The 20670-nt window shown below is 50.7% G+C and overlaps 1 protein-coding gene across 1 annotated transcript in view; it reads right to left on the reverse strand.

The window, feature by feature from the left end:
* Positions 1-20670, reverse strand: part of PTPRH (protein tyrosine phosphatase, receptor type H) — a 45616-nt gene that overhangs the window by 8448 nt on the left and 16498 nt on the right. The window contains exons 3-8 of the mRNA XM_025365900.1: positions 12830-13096; positions 10840-11109; positions 9298-9597; positions 8698-8964; positions 4027-4105; positions 3866-3913 (exon numbers count right to left, since the gene is read on the reverse strand). Of these exons, the coding sequence (XP_025221685.1) occupies positions 3866-3913; positions 4027-4105; positions 8698-8964; positions 9298-9597; positions 10840-11109; positions 12830-13096 (1231 nt within the window). The remainder of the gene's footprint in view (positions 1-3865; positions 3914-4026; positions 4106-8697; positions 8965-9297; positions 9598-10839; positions 11110-12829; positions 13097-20670) is intronic.

The raw sequence follows: 20670 nt of genomic DNA on the forward strand, positions 1-20670 counted from the left end.
CTCTTCCTCTTGTAATATAATTTTTTTTTTCCTTTGGAGACAGAGTCTCGTTCTGTCTCCCAGGCTGGAGTGCAGTGGCACGATCTCGGCTCACTGTAACCTCTGCCTCCCAGGTTCAAGCAATTCTCCTGCCTCAGCCTCCCGAGTAGCTGGGACTACAGGTGCCCGCCACACCACCTGGCTAATTTTTTGTATTTTAGTACAGATAAGGTTTCACCGTATTTCCCAGGCTGGTCTCAAACTCCTGATCTCAGGCAATCTTCCCACCTCGACCTCCCAAAGTGCTAGGATTACAGGCATGAGTCACTGCGCCCAGCTTGCAATAGAATTTTATAAATGCTGTCTCGACGGGCGCGATGCCTCATACCTGTAATCCCAGCACTTTGGGAGGCTGAGGCAGGTGGATCACGAGGTCAGGAGTTTGAGACCAGCCTGGCCCACATGGTGAAACCCCGTCTCTACTAGAAATACAAAAATAATCTGGGCGTGGTGTTGCACACCTGTAGTCCCGATTACTCGGGAGGCTGAGGCAGGAGAATCACTTGAACCCAGGAGGCAGAGGTTGCAGTGAACCGAGATCGCACCACTACACTCCAGCCTGGGTGACAGGGCGAGACTTCATCTCAAAAAATAAAAAATAAAAAATAATAAATAATAATAATAATAATAATAATAATAATAAACCTACTCAGACAGCCCTACACTCAAACTTCTCATGCAGACCAGTGTTTCTCCTTCCTGTTATCCCATCACCATGGCCTGGAGTCTGTATCTACCACTCCAGGGACCACCTTTCTCCAAAATCGTCATGACCTCCCTGTCTGTAATTGCAAAGGCCACGTTTCAGCCCCCACCGGCCTGACTGCTCAGCATCGTGTAGCACCACCGCCTGTGCCTGCTTGTTTCCTGGATCTGCACTGTTCCTGAACACTGGTCCTGGCTTGGCCCCCACCTGCCCAGCTGCTGCTCGTCCATTTCCTGGGCAGGCCCCTCCTCCTCTGTCCGTCTTAAAAGGTAACTGTTCCCCAGTGTCCAGCCCCAAGCCACTTTTCTCACTGGACACACACTTCTTACAGGGTTTGGCCCATTCTTGTAGTTTCACTTTCTTTCTTTTTCTCTCTTTTTTTTTTTTTGAGACAGAGTCTCATTCTGTCGCCCAGGCTGCAGTGCAATGGTGTGATCTCGGCTCACTGCCACCTCAGCCTCCGAAGCTCAAGCGATTCTCCTGCCTCCGCCTCCTGAGCAGCTGGGATTACAGGTGCCCACCACCATGCCCGGCTAATTTTTGTATTTTTAGTAGAATACAAAAATACAGAGGTCGGACTCCTGACCTCAAGTGATCCTCCTGCCTCAGCCTCCCAAAGTGCTGGGATTACAGGTGTGAGCCACCGCGCCTGGCCTCTTGTCTGGATTATTACAAATCTCTTCCCTTTGCTTCTTACACCTGTTAGACTGTGTCACTAATCTATTCAAAATCTTTTCAGAACTCCCATCTCACGATAAATCCAAAGTCCTAACTTTTATTTTTTTTTTTTTTTTTTTTTGAGACGGAGTCTCGCTCTGTAGCCCAGGCTGGAGTGCAGTGGCCGGATCTCTGCTCACTGCAAGCTCCGCCTCCCGGGTTCACGCCATTCTCCGGCCTCAGCCTCCCGAGTAGCTGGGACTACAGGCGCCCGCCATCTCGCCCGGCTATTTTTTGTATTTCTTAGTAGAGACGGGGTTTCACTGTGTTCGCCAGGATGGTCTCGATCTCCTGACCTCGTGATCCGCCCATCTCGGCCTCCCAAAGTGCTGGGATTACAGGCTTGAGCCACCGCGCCCGGCCCTAACTTTTATCTACAAGCCTGTGCCTGCTCTGGCCCCACTGATGTCGCTCTGATCTCATTTCCCACCTCCCTCCCTTTCCTCGCTCTGCTCAGCGGGAGATGCACGATGTTCTCTGAACCTCACGTGTGCTGCTGCCTCGGGCCCTCCACTCGCCCTCCCTGTCCTTGGAACGCCCTTCCCAGATGCATGCACTGCTCCTCTCCCACTTGCGTAGGTTTGTACTCAGATGACTTCCTCTTAGTCATCTCATTAGCAAGGCTTTCCTTGAATATCCTGCCTAAAATATTCCTGCGGGGTGTGGCGGCTCACGCCTGTAATGCTAACACTTTGGGAGGCCGAAGTGGAAGGATTGCTTGAGGCCAGGAGCTCGAGACCAGCCTGGGCAACCTAGTAAGACTGCCCCCTCCCACCCCCTTCTCTACAAAAAATTTAAAAATTAGCCAGGCATTGTGGTGCATGCCTGTGGTCCCAGCTACAGGGGAGGCTGAGGTGGGAGGGCCACTGGAGCCCAGGAGGTCGAGGCTGTGGTGAGCTATGATAGGGCCACTGCACTCCAGCCTGGGCCACAGAGTGAGACCCTCTCTTGACAAATTAATAAATAAAATAAAATAAAATAATTCTTCTGATTTTCTCTCTAATTTCTTCTAATTTTCACATTGGAAGAATATCAAAATAGGCCAGGGGCCATGGCTCACACGTGTAATCCCAGAACTTTGGGAAGCCAAGGTGGGTGGATCACAAGGTCAGGAGTTTGAGACCAGCCTGGCCAACATAGTGAAACCCCGTCTCTACTAAAAAACACAAAAATTAGCCGGGTGTGGTGGTGCATGCCTGTGGTCCCAGCTACTCAGGAGGCTGCTTGAACCCGGGAGGCGGAGGTTGCGGTGAGCCAAGATTGTGCCACTGCACTTCAGCCTGTGCAACAGAGCAAGACTCCACCTCAAAAAAAAAAAAAAAAAAAAAAAAAAAAAGAATATCAAAATATTCCTCTACCCTTCCTATCCCCTCCTCTTGCTTTGTCTCTGACTTTATTCTATATATATATGGTACAATCTCGGCTCATTGCAACCTCTGTTCCTGGATTCAAGTGATTCTCCTGCCCCAGCCTCCTGAGTAGCTGGGATTACAGGTGTGCGCCACCGTGCCTGGCCCCGTCTGAAAGTTTATATCATATTTTTAACGACCTTGTTTATTTATTCATTTATTTTTATTTTTTATTTTTTCAGATGGAGTCTCACTCTGTGGCCCAGGCTGGAGTGTAGTGGCGCGATCTTGGCTCACTGCAAGCTCCGCCTCCCAGGTTCACGCCATTCTCCTCCTCAGCCTCCCAAGTAGCTGGGACTACAGGCGCCACCACCACGCCCAGCTAATTTTTTGTATTTTTAGTAGAGATGGAGTTTCACCGTGTTAGCCAGGATGGTCTCGATCTCCTGACCTCGTGATCTGCCCACCTTGGCCTCCCAAAGTGCTGGGATTATAGGCGTGAGCCACCATGCCCAGCGATCTTGTTTATTGATATCTCCTGAACCAGGATATAAGCCCCTGGCGGGCAGGAATCTTGGTTTAATTAGCTGTTTGTTTGGCACCTAGAACAGTGCCTGATACATGCTGGTGCTCAGCTGATATTTGCTGAATGAATGAATGAATTCTGCTGAATGAATGAATGAAAGTCCAGGAGTTGAGACCAGAACTGAATTCACTGGCCCAGGCTGCTTGGGGAGTGAGTCGAGATGGAAGGGCTGTGGTCCCTGTCGCAGAAGTCGCAGGGGCATGGGTCCCTTCTGAGACCTTTGTGGGTAGATGCACTGATCCACCCTCTGGCAGTCTTACTAGGTTGCCCAGGCTGGTCTCGAACTCCTGGCCTCAAGCAATGCTTCCACCTCGGCCTCCCAAAGTGTTAGCATTACAGGCGTGAGCCGCCACACCCCGCGGGAATATTTTAGGCAGGATATTCAAGGAAAGCCCTCTGACCTAGCCAGCAAACACCCCTTGATTTGACCAGATTCTTTCCGACGCGCCCCCGAGACCTTCTGCTCACCTGAAGACCAGGTCCCTGAGTTCTGGTTTCTGCGGGTTCTTCTTATTCCTGGGAAAAGGACATTAGGATGAAAGGCTCAGGGGTGAGGCTGCAACCAGGGATCCTCCTCCTTCTTCTCCAGCCCCCACCCTCCAGGCGGTCAGCCCTGTGCGGAGTCTCACCTCCTCTTCAGGAAGAAAAACAGCAGACCCACCAGGATGAGAAATAGGAGGATGCCCACGATGGCTCCGGCAATGACCCCTGTAGGGAGGAGGCGTTGGGAGCTCTTAGAGCGCAGGTCTTATCTGGTCATCTGTCTCCAACCTTGCCCAGCCTTTCCTCTTCCCCAGCCTTTCCTCTTCCCCAGGAGCCTGGTCCAACTACAGCTGACCCTTTGAACATCACGGGTGTGAACTGCGTGGGTCCAGTTATACTTACACAGTTACCCATGGATTTTCCTCTACCCCTGAGACAGCAAGACCAGCCCCCCTCCTTCCTCCTCGTCCTCTGCCTACTCAACGCGAAGACCACAGGGATGAAGACCTTTATGATGATCCACTTCATAAATAGTGAATACATTTTTTCTTCCTTAGGATGTTCTTAAGAACTTTTTTTCTCTAGCTACTTGATTATAAGAATACAGTATATAGTAGAGCCAGGCGGGGTGGTTCACGCCTGTAATCCCAGCACTTTGGGAGGCCCAGGCAGGTAGATCACGAGGTCAGGAGATTGAGACCATCCTGGCTAATACGATGAAACCCTGTCTCTACTAAAAATACAAAAAAAATTAGCCGGGCGTGGTGGCGGGCGCCTGTAGTCCCAGCTACTCGGGAGGCTGAGGCAGGAGAATGGTGTGAACCCGGGAAGCGGGTCTTGCAGTGAGCAGAGATCGCGCCAGTGCACTCCAGCCTGGGTGACAGAGCGAGACTCCGTCTCAAAAGCAAACAAACAAAAATAATACAATATGTAGTACATATGACAGACAAAATATATGTTATGTTATTGGTAAGGCTTCCAATCAAGAGTAGGTAGTAGTAGTTAAATTTTGGGGGAGTCAAATGTTATATGCAGATTTTTTTTCTTTTTCTTTTTTTGAGATGGAGTCTCGTTCTGTCGCCCAGGCTGGAGTGCAGTGGCGCGATCTCAGCTCACTGCAACCTCCGCCTCCCTGGTTCATGCCATTCTCCTGCCTCAGCCCCCCGAGTAGCTGGCACTACAGACGCCCGCCACCACACCCGGCTAATTTTTTGTATTTTTAGTACAGATGGGGTTTCACCATGTTAGCCAGGATGGTCTTGATCTCCTGACCTCATGATCCGCCTGCCTTGGCCTCCCAAAGTGCTGGGATTACAGGCGTGAGCTCCTGCGCCCAGGTGTTATATGCAGATTTTCTACTGTGTAGGGGACCATTGTTCAAAAGTCAACTGTCCTTCATTTTCAGAGGTGACCTGGGTGCTGAAGAATGACTCCTGGCCAGGTGCGATGGCTCACGCCTGTAATCCCAACGCTTTGGGAGGCTGAGGTGGGTGGATCACTTGAGCCCAGGAGTTTGAGATCAGCCTGGGCAACATAACAAAACCCTGCCTCTACTAAAAATACAGAAGTTAGCTGGGTATGGTGGTGCACACCTGTCATCCCAGCTACTAAGGAGGCTGAGCATGAGAATCACTTGAACTCGGGAGGTGGAGGTTGCAGTGAGCTGAGACTGCACCACTGCACTCCAGCCTGGGCGACACAGTGAGACTCTTCTCAGAAAAAAAAGACCCCAACAAAACAGCTGGGCATGGTAGTACATGCCTATAGTCCCAGCTACTCAGGGGACTGAGGCAGGAGGATCACTTGAGCCTGGGAGGTAGAGGCTGCAGTGAGCCATGATCGTATTGCTGCACTCCAGCCTGGGCAACAGAGTGAAATCATGTCTCAAAAAGTGACTCTCACCTTCCTTAGCTTAGACTTGTGGTTCTCAACAAGAGTGATTTTGTTCCCAAAGAGGCACTGGGCAATGTCTGGAGACATTTTTGGTTGTCACAGCTGGGAAGTGGGAGTGCTACTGGCATCTAGTTGGTGGGAACCAGACGTGCGGCTCAATATCCTACAGTGCACAGGATGCCCCCTACCACCCCCCCGCAACAAAGAAGGATCTAGCCTGAAACATCTGTAGTGCTGAGGCGGAGGAAACACTTCGCCGGTTGTGAAATCGTCCCCAGCATGGACGGCTTCTGTTCTCCCCAGAATTGAGGCTTCATCTTCTCAGAGGTCCTGCTGGCTGCAGAAGGGCTCCCCAGCAGCGAAGCCTACCGAGATCTGGTGGTGTCTTTTTTTTTTTTTTTTTTGGTTTGTTTTTTGAGACAGTTTTGCCCTGTTGCCCAGGCTGGAGCACAATGGCACGATCCTGGCTCACTGCAACCTCCACCTCCTGGGTTCTAGTGATTCTCCTGCCTCAGCCTCCTGAATAGCTGGGATTACAGGCACACGTCGCTACGCCCGGCTAATTTTTTGCATTTTTAGTACAGACAGGGTTTCTCCATGTTGGTCAGCCTGGTCTCGAACTCCCAACCTCAGGTGATCCGCCCGCCTCAGCCTCCCAAAGTGCTGGGATTACAGGCGTGAGCCACCGCGCCCGGCTGATCTGTGGTGTGGTGTCTGTGGCTGCTCTCAGGCTGATGGCACGGCTCTTCCAAGACCTGTCATTAAATGTCTGGTCTTAGGGTAGACTCAAGCCTATGGCCCATCTCTATCAGCCTTGAAGGCCGCCAAGCTGCAGCTTCTCAACAATCCTGGGAAGAGCGTGCTTGTTGACAGGGAACTGCAGAGTCTTACAACCTATAGGGGAGACTTGTTCATGGACGTGGGCTCACAGAATTGGACTAGAGGACCTGTTCTCTCAGGGATCCTTGTTACTAAGGTAGAGAACTTTCCAGACAATGGAGTCTGGCAAAGCCCAGTTCAAACAGCATCCATTGATCGCCGCGTCAACCCCCAGTCTCTCTCCAGATTGGAGACCCAATCTCATAAGTAACCCCATTCCTAGGGAGTGATCGATGGGGCAGAGTGAGGCTTATGGCCACGGTCTTGGCACATGGCCAGGTCTTTCCAAAGTCTAAACTCCAAACTTCTTCAAGTATCCCATTGATTAATGCAAGATGATACAACCACATTAGGAAAAAAAAAAAAGGAAGGGGGCAGTTAGACATATAGTTCCCATGTGATCCCTCAGTACCACTACCGGGTATAGACCCAAGAGAAATACAAACATACGTCCACACAAAACCTGTCCACAAACATTCCTAGTGGCATTACCCGTAACAGTCAAAAGTGGAAACTACTCAACTGATCCATCAACTGGATCAGGGAATGGATAAAAATGAATGGATGGACCAGGTGCCTTGGCTCACGCCTATAATCCCAACACTTTGGGAGGCAGAGGCAGGAGGATCACTTGAGGTCAGGAGTTCGAGACCAGCCTGGCCAACATGGCGACACCCCATCTCTACTAAAAGTATAAAAATTCGCTGGGTGTGGTGGCAGGCACCTATAATCCCAGCTACTCAGGAGGCTGAGGCAGGAGAATCACTTGAACCCGGGAGGTGGAGGTTGCAGTGAGACAAGATCACACCACTGCATTCCAGCCTGGGCGACAAGAGTGAAACTCTGCCTCAAAAATAAAAAATAAATAAAAAATAAAAAGTTAGCCAAGCATGGTGGCATATGCCTGTAATCCCAGATACTTGGGTGGCTGAGGCACAAGAATTGCTTGAACCCTGGAGGCAGAGGTTGCAGCGGGCAGAGATTGCACCATTGCACTCCAGCCTGGGTGACGGAGTGAGTCTCAAAACAAAAACAAAACAAATTACGCTCAGTGAAAGTGGCCAGTCACAAAGAAACACATAATTATGACGGCATTTTTTTTGTTTTGTTTTTGAAACAGGGTCTCGTTCCTTCACCCAGGCTGGAGTGCAGTGGCCCCGATTATAGTTCACTACAGTCTCAAACTCCTAGGCTCAAGTGATCCTTCTGACTCAGCCTCCCTTGTAGCTAGGACTTCAGGCGCACACCACCACGGCTGGCTAATTTTTTAAAATGTAGAGACAGGGTCTCACTCTGTTGCCCAGACTGGTCTCGAACTCCTGAGGTCAAGTGATCCTTCCACCTCAGCCTCCCAAAGTGCTGGGATTCCAGACATGAGCCACTGTGCCCGTTCTATGATTGCATTTTAATGAAACGCCCTGGAGAGGCAAATCTATAGAGATTGAAAGTGGATGAGAGATTTCCGAGGGCTGGGGGCTGGGGAATGGGAGAACTAGGGGGTGATGGTTCAGCGGGGTGAGCTTTCTGTTGGGGGTAATGAAAATGTTCTAAAACTGATAGTGATGATGGTTGCACCACGTTGTGAATATAAGAAGAGTCATTGAATTGTACCTTTAAGTGGTGAGTTGTAGATGGGGGTGGTGGCTCACACCTGTAATCCCAGCACTTTGGGAGCCTGAGGCGAGTGGATTACCTGAAGTCAGGAGTTCGAGACCAGCCTGGCCAACATGGTGAAACTCCATCTCTACTAAAAATCCAAAAATTAGCTGGGCATGGTGGCACGTGCCTGTAATCCCAGCTACTCAGGAGGCTGAGGCAGGAGAATCGCTTGAACCCGGGAGGCAGAGGTTGCAGTGAGCCAAGATCATGCCACTGCATTCCAGCCTGGGCAACAAGTGCAAAACTCCATCTCGAAATATAAAATAAAAACGATGTTTCAAAGGAAATGAGAAACAGAAGAGTCCCATTGATTTCCTCACAACGGGGCATGATGGGGTCTACTGAGCATTTCATCGTAGCTGCCTGGCCCACAAGGCTCCGCTCACCTGCACTCTCAGTGTGGCAGGTCACAGAGGGAGACGCAACCCTCATTCCATCCCAGATGGTCGTGATGGTGGCTGGGTAGGACTGAGCCGGCCCAAGACCTGACACAGACACACCCTTCCCACATGAAGATCTGTCCTGGGAGCCCCGCTGTCCTCCCACCTCCAACTCAAAGGCCTCGTAGCCTCCCTGGGGGCAGGACCAGGTCAAGATGACTCCATAGCCCCCTGAGGTGCTGATGCAGGAAGTGATGGTGACTGCGTCTGGGTCTGGGTGAAGGAAGCAAGAGGTCAGCAGCGCCATCCAAAGTGGTTTTCCACCCCCTCCACCCCTATCCCCACTACTGAGGCCAGTTTTCTGAGAGGAGCCCATCCCTTCCTCCCCAAATCCAAATTCCTCATCTTCCCTCCTTTTCTGTCCTCCCCAAATGGACACAAGTCCCTCCAAACTACAACTCCCATGAGGCCTTGGGCTCCTCCATCACTGCAGCTCATGAAGTCATGGCCCGTGGCCTGATGGGATTTGTATTCCATTCATCTCTCAGCCCTCAAGGCCTGAGCTAAGCCCAGTTCACCACATGAAGGCAGGAAGGGGAGTCTCACATGTGGACGCACGGAGGCTCTGCATGGAACTGGCTACGTCATTCCTCTCTGCCCACACGGTGAAGTTGTACAGAGTCCCGGGTTCCAGCGCCTCCACCTTGTACTGTGTCTCATTGGTCCTGCGGGTCTGGTTGGCCCAATTCGCTCGGGGATATTGCCCCCTCTGGGGATGTCCCTCGCTGGCCCACTGGACCCAGTATATGTACAGCTGAAAGTGGGGGTCTCCAGGGGCCTTCCACCACAGCGTGACTGAGTTCTTAGTCTGAGTTTTATTCTGGAGATCTGTTACCTCACTGGGAGCTGAGAAGTGAGAACAGAGGCCTAAGGGGGTATCCTCAAAGACCCTCCTACCCTAGCCTCCCTGCCTCTCTCCCACAGCAAAGCTGAGATACCTATTATTGATGGCTCCAGTGACTAAGGAGGCTGAATGAACCACAGGAAAGAGCCTAGACACCCAAAGATTGTGGGGACCAGAATCTCCTAGCCCTCTCCGTCCCCTGGCTACAGCCCTGGGTCCCACCCTGTCATCTTTTTGTTCTTCCCAAATGCACACCAATCCCACCCACTGAAACTATAACTCCCATGAGGCCACAGACTCTCTGTATCGCTGAAGCTTATGAAGTCATGGCTCCATGGTGTGATGGGATTTGTAGTCCACCACCTCTCAGGGCCCTTGAGATCTGATCTCTGTATTTTCTTTTCCACGGGAACCCCAGGTAGGGTGCCTTCTCACTCTAGACACACCACCTTTCTAGAGGGAGCTGACAAATTTCATCTTTTTAGCCCAAATGACCAAGGATTGAAGAGTTCCAGGTTCAGGCTAGGCATGGTGGCTCACTCCTATAATCTCAGTGCCTAGGGAGGCCAAGGCAGGAAGATCACTTGAGCCCAAGAGTTCGAGACCAGCTTGGGCAACATAATGAGACCCTGTCTCTACAAAAAATAATGTTTTAAATGAGCTGGGCATGGTGGCTCACGCTTGTGGTCCCAGCTACTCAGGAGGTTGAGATGGGAGGATCACTTGAGCCCAGGAGGTCGAGGCTGCAGTGAGCCATGATCACACCACTGCACTCCAGCCTGGGCAACAGAGCAAGACTCTGTCTCAAAAAAAAAAAAAAAAAAAAAAAAAGAATGAAGCTAGTCTCCAGAGTGATTTTGAATTTTCTCATGAGTGGGACCCACTGTGCCTAGGCTGAGAGATGGGGGCCTCTTGGTTCATCTAATTCCCTGGGACCAGCTGTTGGCTATTGTCCAGCCAGTGACTGTCAGCTCCTGAGAGGTGGTTCTGGACAACTGAGGGCTCTCCCTGACCCCAAAGAGCCCATTTCCGAAAGGGAGAAGAAACAGGTCCCATAGCTTGGAAAGCCCTGTCTGCTAAGAAATGACACCCACTAGGAACGGGGCCTATAGGTTTAAGCTCCGGCCGGTGAGGCTGGAGGGGCCCATGGGAACTCTTCATCTCCCAAGGAGCTCCCAAAGTCCCTTCACATTTTCCCTTCCCCCATCCTAATAGAGTTGTATTGAGAACTGACTGTGTCTCACCAGTGGCTGCAGTGAGGGTGCTGTTATAGCCTCTGACCTCATTCCTCTCGGCCCAGACGGTGAGGTGGTACAGGAGGCCAGCTTCCAGTTCTTTTAGGATGAGTTCAGTATCTGAGGTGTTTTGCGTCCTGGGGTCAGTCATGCCCTCCCCGATTAATGAGACCCAGTAGGTGTAGGAAGCCTGGCCTGGGCCCTGGGGAGCTGTCCAGCGCAACGTGATAGAGCTGTTGGTCCCGTCCTGCCTGCTGAGGCTTCTCACTGCGTTGGGGACTGGGAGAGGGAGCAGAGTCAGGATTTCCACGTCCCCTAGTCCCCAAGAGTCCAGAACACAGTGATATGCCCTGTCCTTGTGTAGCCCAGCTCATTAAGAAATACTTCCTGGCAGGGCACGGTGGTTCAGGCCTGTAATCTCAGCACTTTGGGAAGCTAAACCTGGAGGACTGCCTGAGCCTGGGAATTTGAGACCAGCCTGAGCAACATAGTGAGACCCTAGCTCTACTGAAAATTAAAACAAATTAGCTGGGCACAGTAGCACATGCCTGTAGTCCCAGCTACTAGGGAGACTGAGGTGGGAGGATCGCTTGAGCTTGGGAGGTTCAGGCTACAGTGAGCTATGACTGTGCCTCTGCACTCCAGCCTGGGAGACAGAGCAGGATCATCGAGAGAGAGAGAGAGAGAGAGAGAGCGAGAGAGAGAGAGAGAGAGAGAAAGAGAGACCAGGCGCAGTGACTCTCGCCTGTAATCCCAACAATTTGGGAGGCCAAGGTGGGTGGATCACTTGAGGCCAGGAATTCAAGACAAGTCTGGCCAACATGGCAAAACCCTGTCTCTACTAAAAATACACAAATTAGCTGGGTATGGTGGTGCGTGCCTGCAGTCACAGCTACTTGGAAGGCGGAGGCAGGAGAATTGCTTGAGCCCAGGAGGCTGAGTTGCAGCGAGCTGAGATTGTGCCATTGTACTCCAGCCTAGGTAACAGAGAGAAATCCTGTCTCAAAAAAAAAAAAAGAGGAAAGAAAGAAAGGAAGGAAGGAAGGAAGGAAGGAAGGAAGGAAGGAAGGAAGGAAGGAAGGGAGAGAGAGAGACAGAGAAAGAAAAGAAAGAAAGAAAGAAAGAAAGAAAGAAAGAAAGAAAGAAAGAAAGAAAGAAAGAAAGAAAGAAAGAAAGAAAGAAAGAGAGAGAAAGAAAAAGAAAGAAAGGAAGGAAGGAAGGAAGGAGGGAAAGGAGGAAAAGGAAGGCAGGGAGGGAGGGAGGGAGGAAGGAAGGAAGAAAGAAAAGAGAAAGAGAGAAAGAAAGAAGAAGAAAGAAAGGAAGGAAGGAAAAAATGAAAGAAAGAAAGAGGCCGGGCGCGGTGGCTCAAGCCTGTAATCCCAGCACTTTGGGAGGCCAAGACGGGCGGATCACGAGGTCAGGAGATCGAGACCATCCTGGCTAACACGGTGAAACCCCATCTCTACTAAAAATTACAAAAAACTAGCCCGGCGAGGTGGCGGGCGCCTGTAGTCCCAGCTACTCGGGAGGCTGAGGCAGGAGAATGGCGGGAACCCGGGAGGCGGAGCTTGCAGTGAGCTGAGATCCGGCCACTGCACTCCAGCCTGGGCGACAGAGCCAGACTCCGTCTCAAAAAAAAAAAGAAAAAAGAAAGAAAGAAAGAAAAGAAAAGAAAAGAAAAGAAAGAAGGAAGGAAGGAAGAAGGAAGGAAAGGAAAGAAAGAAAGAGGAAGGGGAAGGGGAAGAAAGAAAAGGCCTGTGCCCCCGAAGCCCCACGCTCAGCGGCAGGAGACGTGGCACGGGCTGTCTTCTTCTTCAGCGCAGAGCCAGCTCCCAGCTGTGATTACATCTACCTGTGAACTTGGAGAGGGGGGTGTCTGAGCTCAGTGAGGCTGAAGAGCCTACGGACTACAGAGCCAGAGCCCAGAGGAGGTGCCACGCCGCTGCTGCCGGGTCTGAACCTCTCGCCAACACAGGGAGCGGGCACTGAGGGTTCCTACCTGTGGAGACACTGAGATTCTGCCTGGAGCCATATGCTCCATTTTTTTCTGCCCGTACAGAGAATGTGTACAAGGTTCCGGGTTCGAGTCCCTCAGCTGTCACACTGGCCTTTGCTGTGTTTCGGGTCTCAGTTCCACCACCGTCTCCAGTGTACTCTACCCAGTAGGTGTAGTCCTGAAGGTCTGGGCCACTGGGGACGTCCCAGCTCAGGGTGATGGAGCTGTTGGTCTGAGTCTTCATATGGAGGTTGGTCACTGGGTTGGGGGCTGAGAAATTAGGAAGAAGATCCTATGTGGGCAGAGATACAGAACAAAACGGGGCAGGAGTGGGCCCCTCACTGCCCTCCATGGTCTTAGCTCTTGTTCAACTGCTGGTGCCAGCAGACGCAGGGCGTATGTTCTAGACCGTGTTTCTCAAACTTTAATGTGTCGGGCGCAGTGGGTCGTGCCTGTAATCCCAGCACTTTGGGAGGCTGAGGCAAGTGGATCACCTGAGGTCAGGAGTTCAAGACCAGCCCGGGCAACATGGTCAACGGGGTTTAGTAAAAACGCTGTCTCGGCCGGGCGCAGTGGTTCACGCCTGTAATCCCAGCACTTTGGGAGGCCGAGGCGGGTGGATCACCTGAGGTCGGGAGTTCGAGACCAACCTGGTCAACATGGTGAAACCCCTTCTCTACTAAAAATACAAAAATTAGCCAGGCGTGGTGGCGGGTGCCTGTAATCCCAGCGACTCGGGAGGCTGAGGCAGGAGAATCGCTTGAACCCAGGAGGCAGAGATTGCAGTGAGCCAAGATCGCACCACTGCACTCCAGCCTGGGGGACAAGAGTGAGACTTCATCTCAAAAAAAAAAACAAAACACAAAACCGCTGTCTCTACTAAAAATACAAAAGTTAGCCAGGCATGGTGTGGCGTGTGCCTGTAATTCCAGCTACTCGGGAAGCTGAGGCATGAGAATCGCTTGAACCCAGGAGGCAGAGGTTGCAGTGAGCTGAGATCATGCCACTGCACTCCAGCCTGGGCAACAGAGCAAGACTCTATCTCAAAAAAAAAAAAAAAAAAAGAAAGAAAAGAAAAGAAAAACAGGAAAGAAAAGAAAAAAGAAAAAACTTTAATGTGTGCACATCTCACGGGGGATCTCGTTGAATGCGGGTTCTGAGCAGTAGGTCTGGGGTGGCGCCGACTCATTTCCAGTCAGCTCCCTGGAACACTGAAGCAGCTCACATGTAGGTCATAATTTGAGTAGCACTATAGCCTCCATATGTGTGTCCCCTTCCACAAATCCATAAGCTGAAACCTAATCTCCAATGGAATAGCATTAAGAGGTCGGGCCCTTGCAAGATTATATCATAAGGTGAAGCCTTTATGCCTGGAGTCACTGCCTAAGAGAGGCCCCATGGCCCAGCACAATTGCTCATGCCTGTAATCTCAGCAATTTGAGGGGCGGAGGTTGGGAGATTGCTTGAGGCCAGGAGTTAGAGACCAGCCTGGACCACATAGCAAGACCTCATCTCTAAAAAAAATACATTAGTCAGGTGTGGTGGCCCACGTCTGTAGTCCCTGCTACTTGGGAGGCTGAGGTGGGCGGATGGCTTCAGCCCAGGAATTTCAGGCTGCAGTGAGCTACGATCCTGCCACTGCACTCCAGCCTGGGTGACAAAGCGAGACTCTGGCTCTAAAAAAAAAAAAAAAAAAAAAAAAATTGGCCGGGCGCGGTGGCTCAAGCCTGTAATCCCAGCACTTTGGGAGGCCGAGGCGGGCGGATCACGAGGTCAGGAGATCGAGACCATCCTGGCTAACATGGTGAAACCCCGTCTCTACTAAAAATACAAAAAACTAGCCGGGCGTGGTGGCGGGCGCCTGTAGTCCCAGCTACTCGGAGGCTGAGGCAGGAGAATGGCCTGAACCTGGGAGGCGGAGCTTGCAGTGAGCCGAGATCGCGCCACTGCACTCCAGCCTGGGTGACACAGCGCGAGACTCCGTCTCAAAAAAAAAAAAAAAAAAAAAAAAAAAAAAAAAAAAAAAAAAAAAAAAGAAATACCTGAGACGGGGTAATTTATAGAGAAAAGAGATTTAACTGGCTCGCGGTTCGGTTCCACAGGCTGTGCAGGAAGCACGGTGCTGGCATCTGTCCAGCTTCTGGGGAGGCGTCAGGAAGTTTTTCCACTCATAGCAGAAGGTGAAGGGGGAGCAGGCACATAACACGTCGAAAACAGAAGCAAGAGAGCGAGGACGGGAGGTGCCACATACTTTTTACATTTTATTATTATTAAAATGTTGAGATGTCACCCAGGCTGGAGTGCAGTGGCACCATCTTGGCTCACTGCAACCTCCAACTCCTGGGTTCAACTCCCAGCTAATTTTTGTATTTTTAGTAGAGATAAGGTTTCACCATGTTGCCCGGGCTGGTCTCAAACTCCTGACCTCAGGCGATCCACACACCTCGGCCTCCCAAAGTGCTGAGATGACAGGTGTGAGTCACCACGCCAGGCCTTGCCACGCAGTTTAAAATAACCAGATGTCTTGTGAGCTCACTCTTCACCATGGGGATGGTACTGTAGCAGGACGAGCCGCAGACAAAACTCCTCAGACACTGGATTAAAGACGGAAGAGGTTGGCCGAGCACGGTGGCTCACGCCTGTAATCCCAGCACTTTGGGAGGCCGAGGCAGGCGGATCACAAGGTCAGGAGATCGAGACCACGGTGAAACCCTATCTCTAAAAATACAAAAAATTAGCCGGGCGTGGTGGCGGGCGCCTGTAGTCCCAGCTACTCAGGAGGCTGAGGCAGGAGAATGGTGTGAACTCGGGAGGCGGAGCTTGCAGTGAGCCGAGATCGCGCCACTGCACTCCAGCCTGGGCGACAGAGCGAGACTCCCTCTCAATAAAAAAAAAAAAAAAAGAAGGAAGACGTTTTTTATTTTCATTTATTTAATTATGAGCACGTTGTATGGCTATTTTTAAAGCCTGCATTTGCTTTTGTTAAGGTTAATTTCTTTAGTTTCTGGAGGTCACCTTTAATTTAACTTATGATTTGGAGATGGCCGACTGAACAAAATCTTATAGGGCAAATGCCTAGTTTGTTTGGTGGGGGTGCACCTGACTCGGAGGAGGACCATAGGCAGAAACCTGATTTTATCTTAAATGAGCAAACAAGCACTAGCTTGTACCGATAACCTCCAGCACGGGGCACTTCTGTGAAGTCTACAAACAAGTTTTCACAAGGTATGGCTCTTTTTCCTGTCTAAGTTTCTTAGAGGAGGGATTCTTCTCCCCCCATTTGTAACTCTATTTAGTGGCTTAGCCTTCAGCGAGAAATTGGAATCCAGATACGGCAGAATCTTGCTGTTTTTAACTTCTAATGTGACCATGAGCTCCCGGGAGCCTAATGAGAAGGTGTATATTCTGCCCTAGTCTTTACATTCTTCAGCTCCTGTCAGTCTGATCAGATCAGTACCTGGTTCCTCCAAGGTGAGGCAGCCCTTGGCCAATGGCCTCTTTGTCTTGCGGCCTTGGCCATTTTCTTTATTGCCTTGTGAACATTTACCCTTCTAGTGTCCTTTCTTTCTGCATCTCGCATATTAATCTCTCTCTAGCCTTGTCCGGCTCTTGAATCCTTGCCTAACTTGACTTTTTTTACACTTACATCCACGTTCATGTCCTCTCACATTGCTAATTTTTCTTTTTTGTACTCACTCTTAGTCTTTTTTCTACCAGCTCTTAACCTCTGCAGAAGTGCTTCTCAGTACCTCTGCAAACGTTCAAGCTGAATTGCATTTTCTGGGTGTTTTTCTCCTTTTTCCTAGAGCTTAACAGGCTCTTTTCTTTTATATAATTTTTCATTCACTTGGAGGGTGAAACAGGCATACTGAGAGTCAGTGTAAATGTTTACGGTCTTACCTTCACTGAGTTCTAAGGCCCGAATTAAAGCAATGGGCTCAGCTTAACGACAGTGTCCAGGGTTACCACCGCATACTCTGCACATCTCTCTCCTTGTGGGTTGACGAAGCTGTTCCCGTCCACGTATAGCTCCTAGTCTACGATGCCCAAGGCTGGTCCCGTAGGTCAGGTCTGCTGGAGTAAACTTGAGTCCAACACCTCTACACAGGCATGCTCGACAGGGCTCTAGCTGCGGAGAGCAAGGTGGCGGGTTCAGGGTGTTTCCAGTTTAGTAGATCAATGGTTGAAAAGGGCTGAGAGATGAAAGCCTGTTGCCCCTATGGGTGTGGGTCTGGTCATTATAATAGACAGGTCCTCGCGTCTCCCTGAGACGCATTTGCATAGCTCGAGCAAGACCAGATCTGAGACGGCCCACCTGGCTATCTTGACTTCCTTCCTTGGTCTCTCGAGACTCTGATCCTCCCCTTCCAGGTGAGACCTGGGGCGTGTTAGCTCCTGAATGTTGTTTCTGAGGGGCTGTTGGCCTCGGTAAAGCGGGGTAGGCTGGGACACATGGAGAAAGAATTTCTGTTATCTCTGACGGCTCCTGCAAAACTGGCTTCTCTTGCTGTTTCTGGGACTGTCTTTTGTAACTCTGTGTCTGCTGGTGAAGCTGTTCTTACTTTTACTTTTGGCTTTTCTGCAATAAGCTGTTAAACAGGGCTAAATTTATGCTGGTTTTGTCTGTGTTATATTTAACCATGAGTCAATATAAAAGAACTTGGTTGGCCGGGCGCGGTGGCTCAAGCCTGTAATCCCAGCACTTTGGGAGGCCGAGGTGGGCGGATCACGAGGTCAGGAGATCGAGACCATCCTGACTAACACGGTGAAACCCCATCTCTACTAAAAAATACAAAAAACTAGCCGGGCAAGGTGGCGGGCGCCTGTAGTCCCAGCTACTCGGGAGGCTGAGGCAGGAGAATGGCGTAAACCCGGGAGGCGGAGCTTGTAGTGAGCCGAGATCCGGCCACTGCACTCCAGCCTGGGCGACAGAGCGAGACTCCGTCTCAAAAAAATAAAAAAAAGACTTGGTCTAAGGACACTTGGCTTCCCTCCAACCCCTGTCACCACCTTGAATACAAGGCCAATTGTTCCTTGTCTATAGTTCCTTCGGTGGGCCATCCAACACCAACAGAGGGCAGTTCTAATTCACACAGAGATCTTAACCTCTAAGGGGTTAACTTAACTCTATAATTTCCTGCAAAACCTTTCTTTTTTTTTTTTTTTTTTTGAGACAGAGTCTCGCTTAGTCGCCCAGGCTGGAGTGCAGTGGCGCGATCTCGGCTCACTGCAAGCTCCGCCTCCCGGGTTCACGCCATTCTCCTGCCTCAGCCTCCCGAGTAGCTGGGACTACAGGCGCCCGCCGCCTCGCCCGGCTAATTTTTTGCATTTTTAGTAGAGACGGGGTTTCACCGTGTTAGCCAGGATGGTCTCGATCTCCTGACCTCGTGATCCGCCCGCCTCGGCCTCCCAAAGTGCTGGGATTACAGGCGTGAGCCACCGCGCCCGGCCTGCAAAACCTTTCTTAAGGTTCTGTAACCTGCATTTTAATAGAGTAAGTTTTGATGATTTGATGACTTTCCTTTTTTTTTTTTTTTTTTTTTGAAATGTTTTAACACAGTTCCTAGCGGAGTGGGCTTACTGTGTGTGCGACCTATTTTTCTCTCGAGACAAAACAACATTCACACTACAAGAAGGAAAGGGTAAAAGGTCACTCACTCATCTCATTCACACGAAATCAAAACCAAAACGAAAACCAAATGTTGTTAAAGGCACACCTGTTCGTCAAGCAATTTAAGCCAAGTCAAAATAAAGGCACACCAATAAAGGCACGCCTGTTTATCAAGTCATTCAAGTCAAGTCAAAATAAAAACTAAAACCAAAGTATCAAGCAATTAATTCAAGTCAAATCAAAAACAAAAACCAAAGTGCCGGTACAGGCACGCCGTGGGTGATCAGGCCACGCTTCCACTCAAATGGAGTGGGCGAGTTCCAAAGACCAGTCTTACCAAGTTTCAGATGTCCGGACTTAAAGTGCCAGTTCGTTCCCGGTGTTCAGCCACTGTGTTGATCGCCCACAGGGGCCTGCTGTGCACTGCTCTGAGGAGACGTTCCACCAGGGCAAGTGCCTACCCTGGAGCGCTCTCAGGATCCGCATCGCTCAAGCTGGCCAGAGTCTCCCGCAGGGATGCTCTACAGGGCAGGCATAAGCTGCCTAAGGGGCTGCCTCCACCGTCCTTTAATCATCTCGCTTCCCGGTCAGGGAACCAAGAAAGGTAGCAGGACCAGCCGTGGACAAAACTCCTCAGACACTAGATTAAAGAAGGAAGAGGTTTTTTATTCCGCCGGGAGTGTTGGCAGACTCGCGTCTTAAGAGCCGAGCTCCCAGAAAAAGAAGTTCTTGGCCTTTTTAAAGGCTTACAACTTTAAAGGGTCCACGTGAAAGGGTCGTGATAAATCGAGCAAGCGTGGGAAATGTGGCTGGGGGCTACGTGCATCAGCTAACAGAACAAAAAGTTTTTACAATGCTTTTTTCATACAGTGTCTGGAATTTACAGATAACACAAGTAGTTTAGGCCAGGGGTTGATGTTATTATTATTACTTTTTTTAACTCCTAGGGCCGGGTGGTGGTGCCAAGGTTGTCTGGCTATTTATCTTACTTTTGTTTCTTTCTCTCTTTCCTCCTGTCTTGTGAACGAGGCAAGGTCGGGGGAGGAGGACAGCAGGAGTAGTGGTCTCCTTCCTTAGTACTAAATCATTCACGAGGGGTCCACCCCCAAGATCCAAACACCTTCCACCAAGTCCCGCCTCCAACACTGGGGATTCCATTTCAACATGAGATTTGGCGGGGACACAGATCCAAACTATAGTATCATCCTTCCCAGATAGTCAACCCAGGGAATCACAGAGATTAACGCCAGCATCAAGCCTTGGAAGACACGGGGGGGTGGATGGGAGGGTGATTCCTAGAACATTATCCTTTGATTCACAAGATTAATCTGTGCGGGAGCTGATGGATCTTGGAAGACAGAAGTAAGAAATGGTGATACCAGCCGGGCACGGTGGCTCACGCCTGTAATCCCAGCACTTTGGGAGGCCGAGGTGAGCAGATCACGAGGTCAGGAGATCGAGACCATCCTGGCTAACACGGTGAAACCCCCTCTCTACTAAAAATACAAAAAATTAGCCAGGTGTGGTGGGGGCGCCTGTAGTCCCAGCTACTCGGGAGGCTGAGGCAGGAGAATGGTGTGAACCCGGGAGGCAGAGCTTGCAGTGAGCCGAGATCGCGCCACTGCACTCCAGCCTGGGCAACATAGGGAAACTCCCATCTCAAAAATAAAAAAGATGAAAAAAAGAAAAGAAAAGAAAAGAAACAAAGAAAAGAAAGAAAAGGCCGGGCGCGGTGGCTCAAGCCTGTAATCCCAGCACTTTGGGAGGCCGAGGCGGGTGGATCACGAGGTCAGGAGATCGAGACCATCCTGGCTAACATGGTGAAACCCCGTCTCTACTAAAAATACAAAAAACTAGCCGGGCGTGGTGGCGGGCGCCTGTAGTCCCAGCTACTCGGAGGCTGAGGCAGGTGGATCACGAGGTCAGGAGATCGAGACCATCCTGGCTAACATGGTGAAACCCCGTCTCTACTAAAAATACAAAAAACAGGCCGGGCGCGGTGGCTCAAGCCTGTAATCCCAGCACTTTGGGAGGCCAAGGCGGGTGGATCACGAGGTCAGGAGATCGAGACCATCCTGGCTAACATGGTGAAACCCCGTCTCTACTAAAAATACAAAAAACTAGCCGGGCGTGGTGGCGGGCGCCTGTAGTCCCAGCTACTCGGAGGCTGAGGCAGGAGAATGGCGTGAACCTGGGAGGCGGAGCTTGCAGTGAGCCGAGATCGCGCCACTGC

Source organism: Theropithecus gelada, chromosome 19, assembly GCF_003255815.1.
Source record: "Theropithecus gelada isolate Dixy chromosome 19, Tgel_1.0, whole genome shotgun sequence".
Lineage (NCBI taxonomy): Eukaryota > Metazoa > Chordata > Mammalia > Primates > Cercopithecidae > Theropithecus > Theropithecus gelada.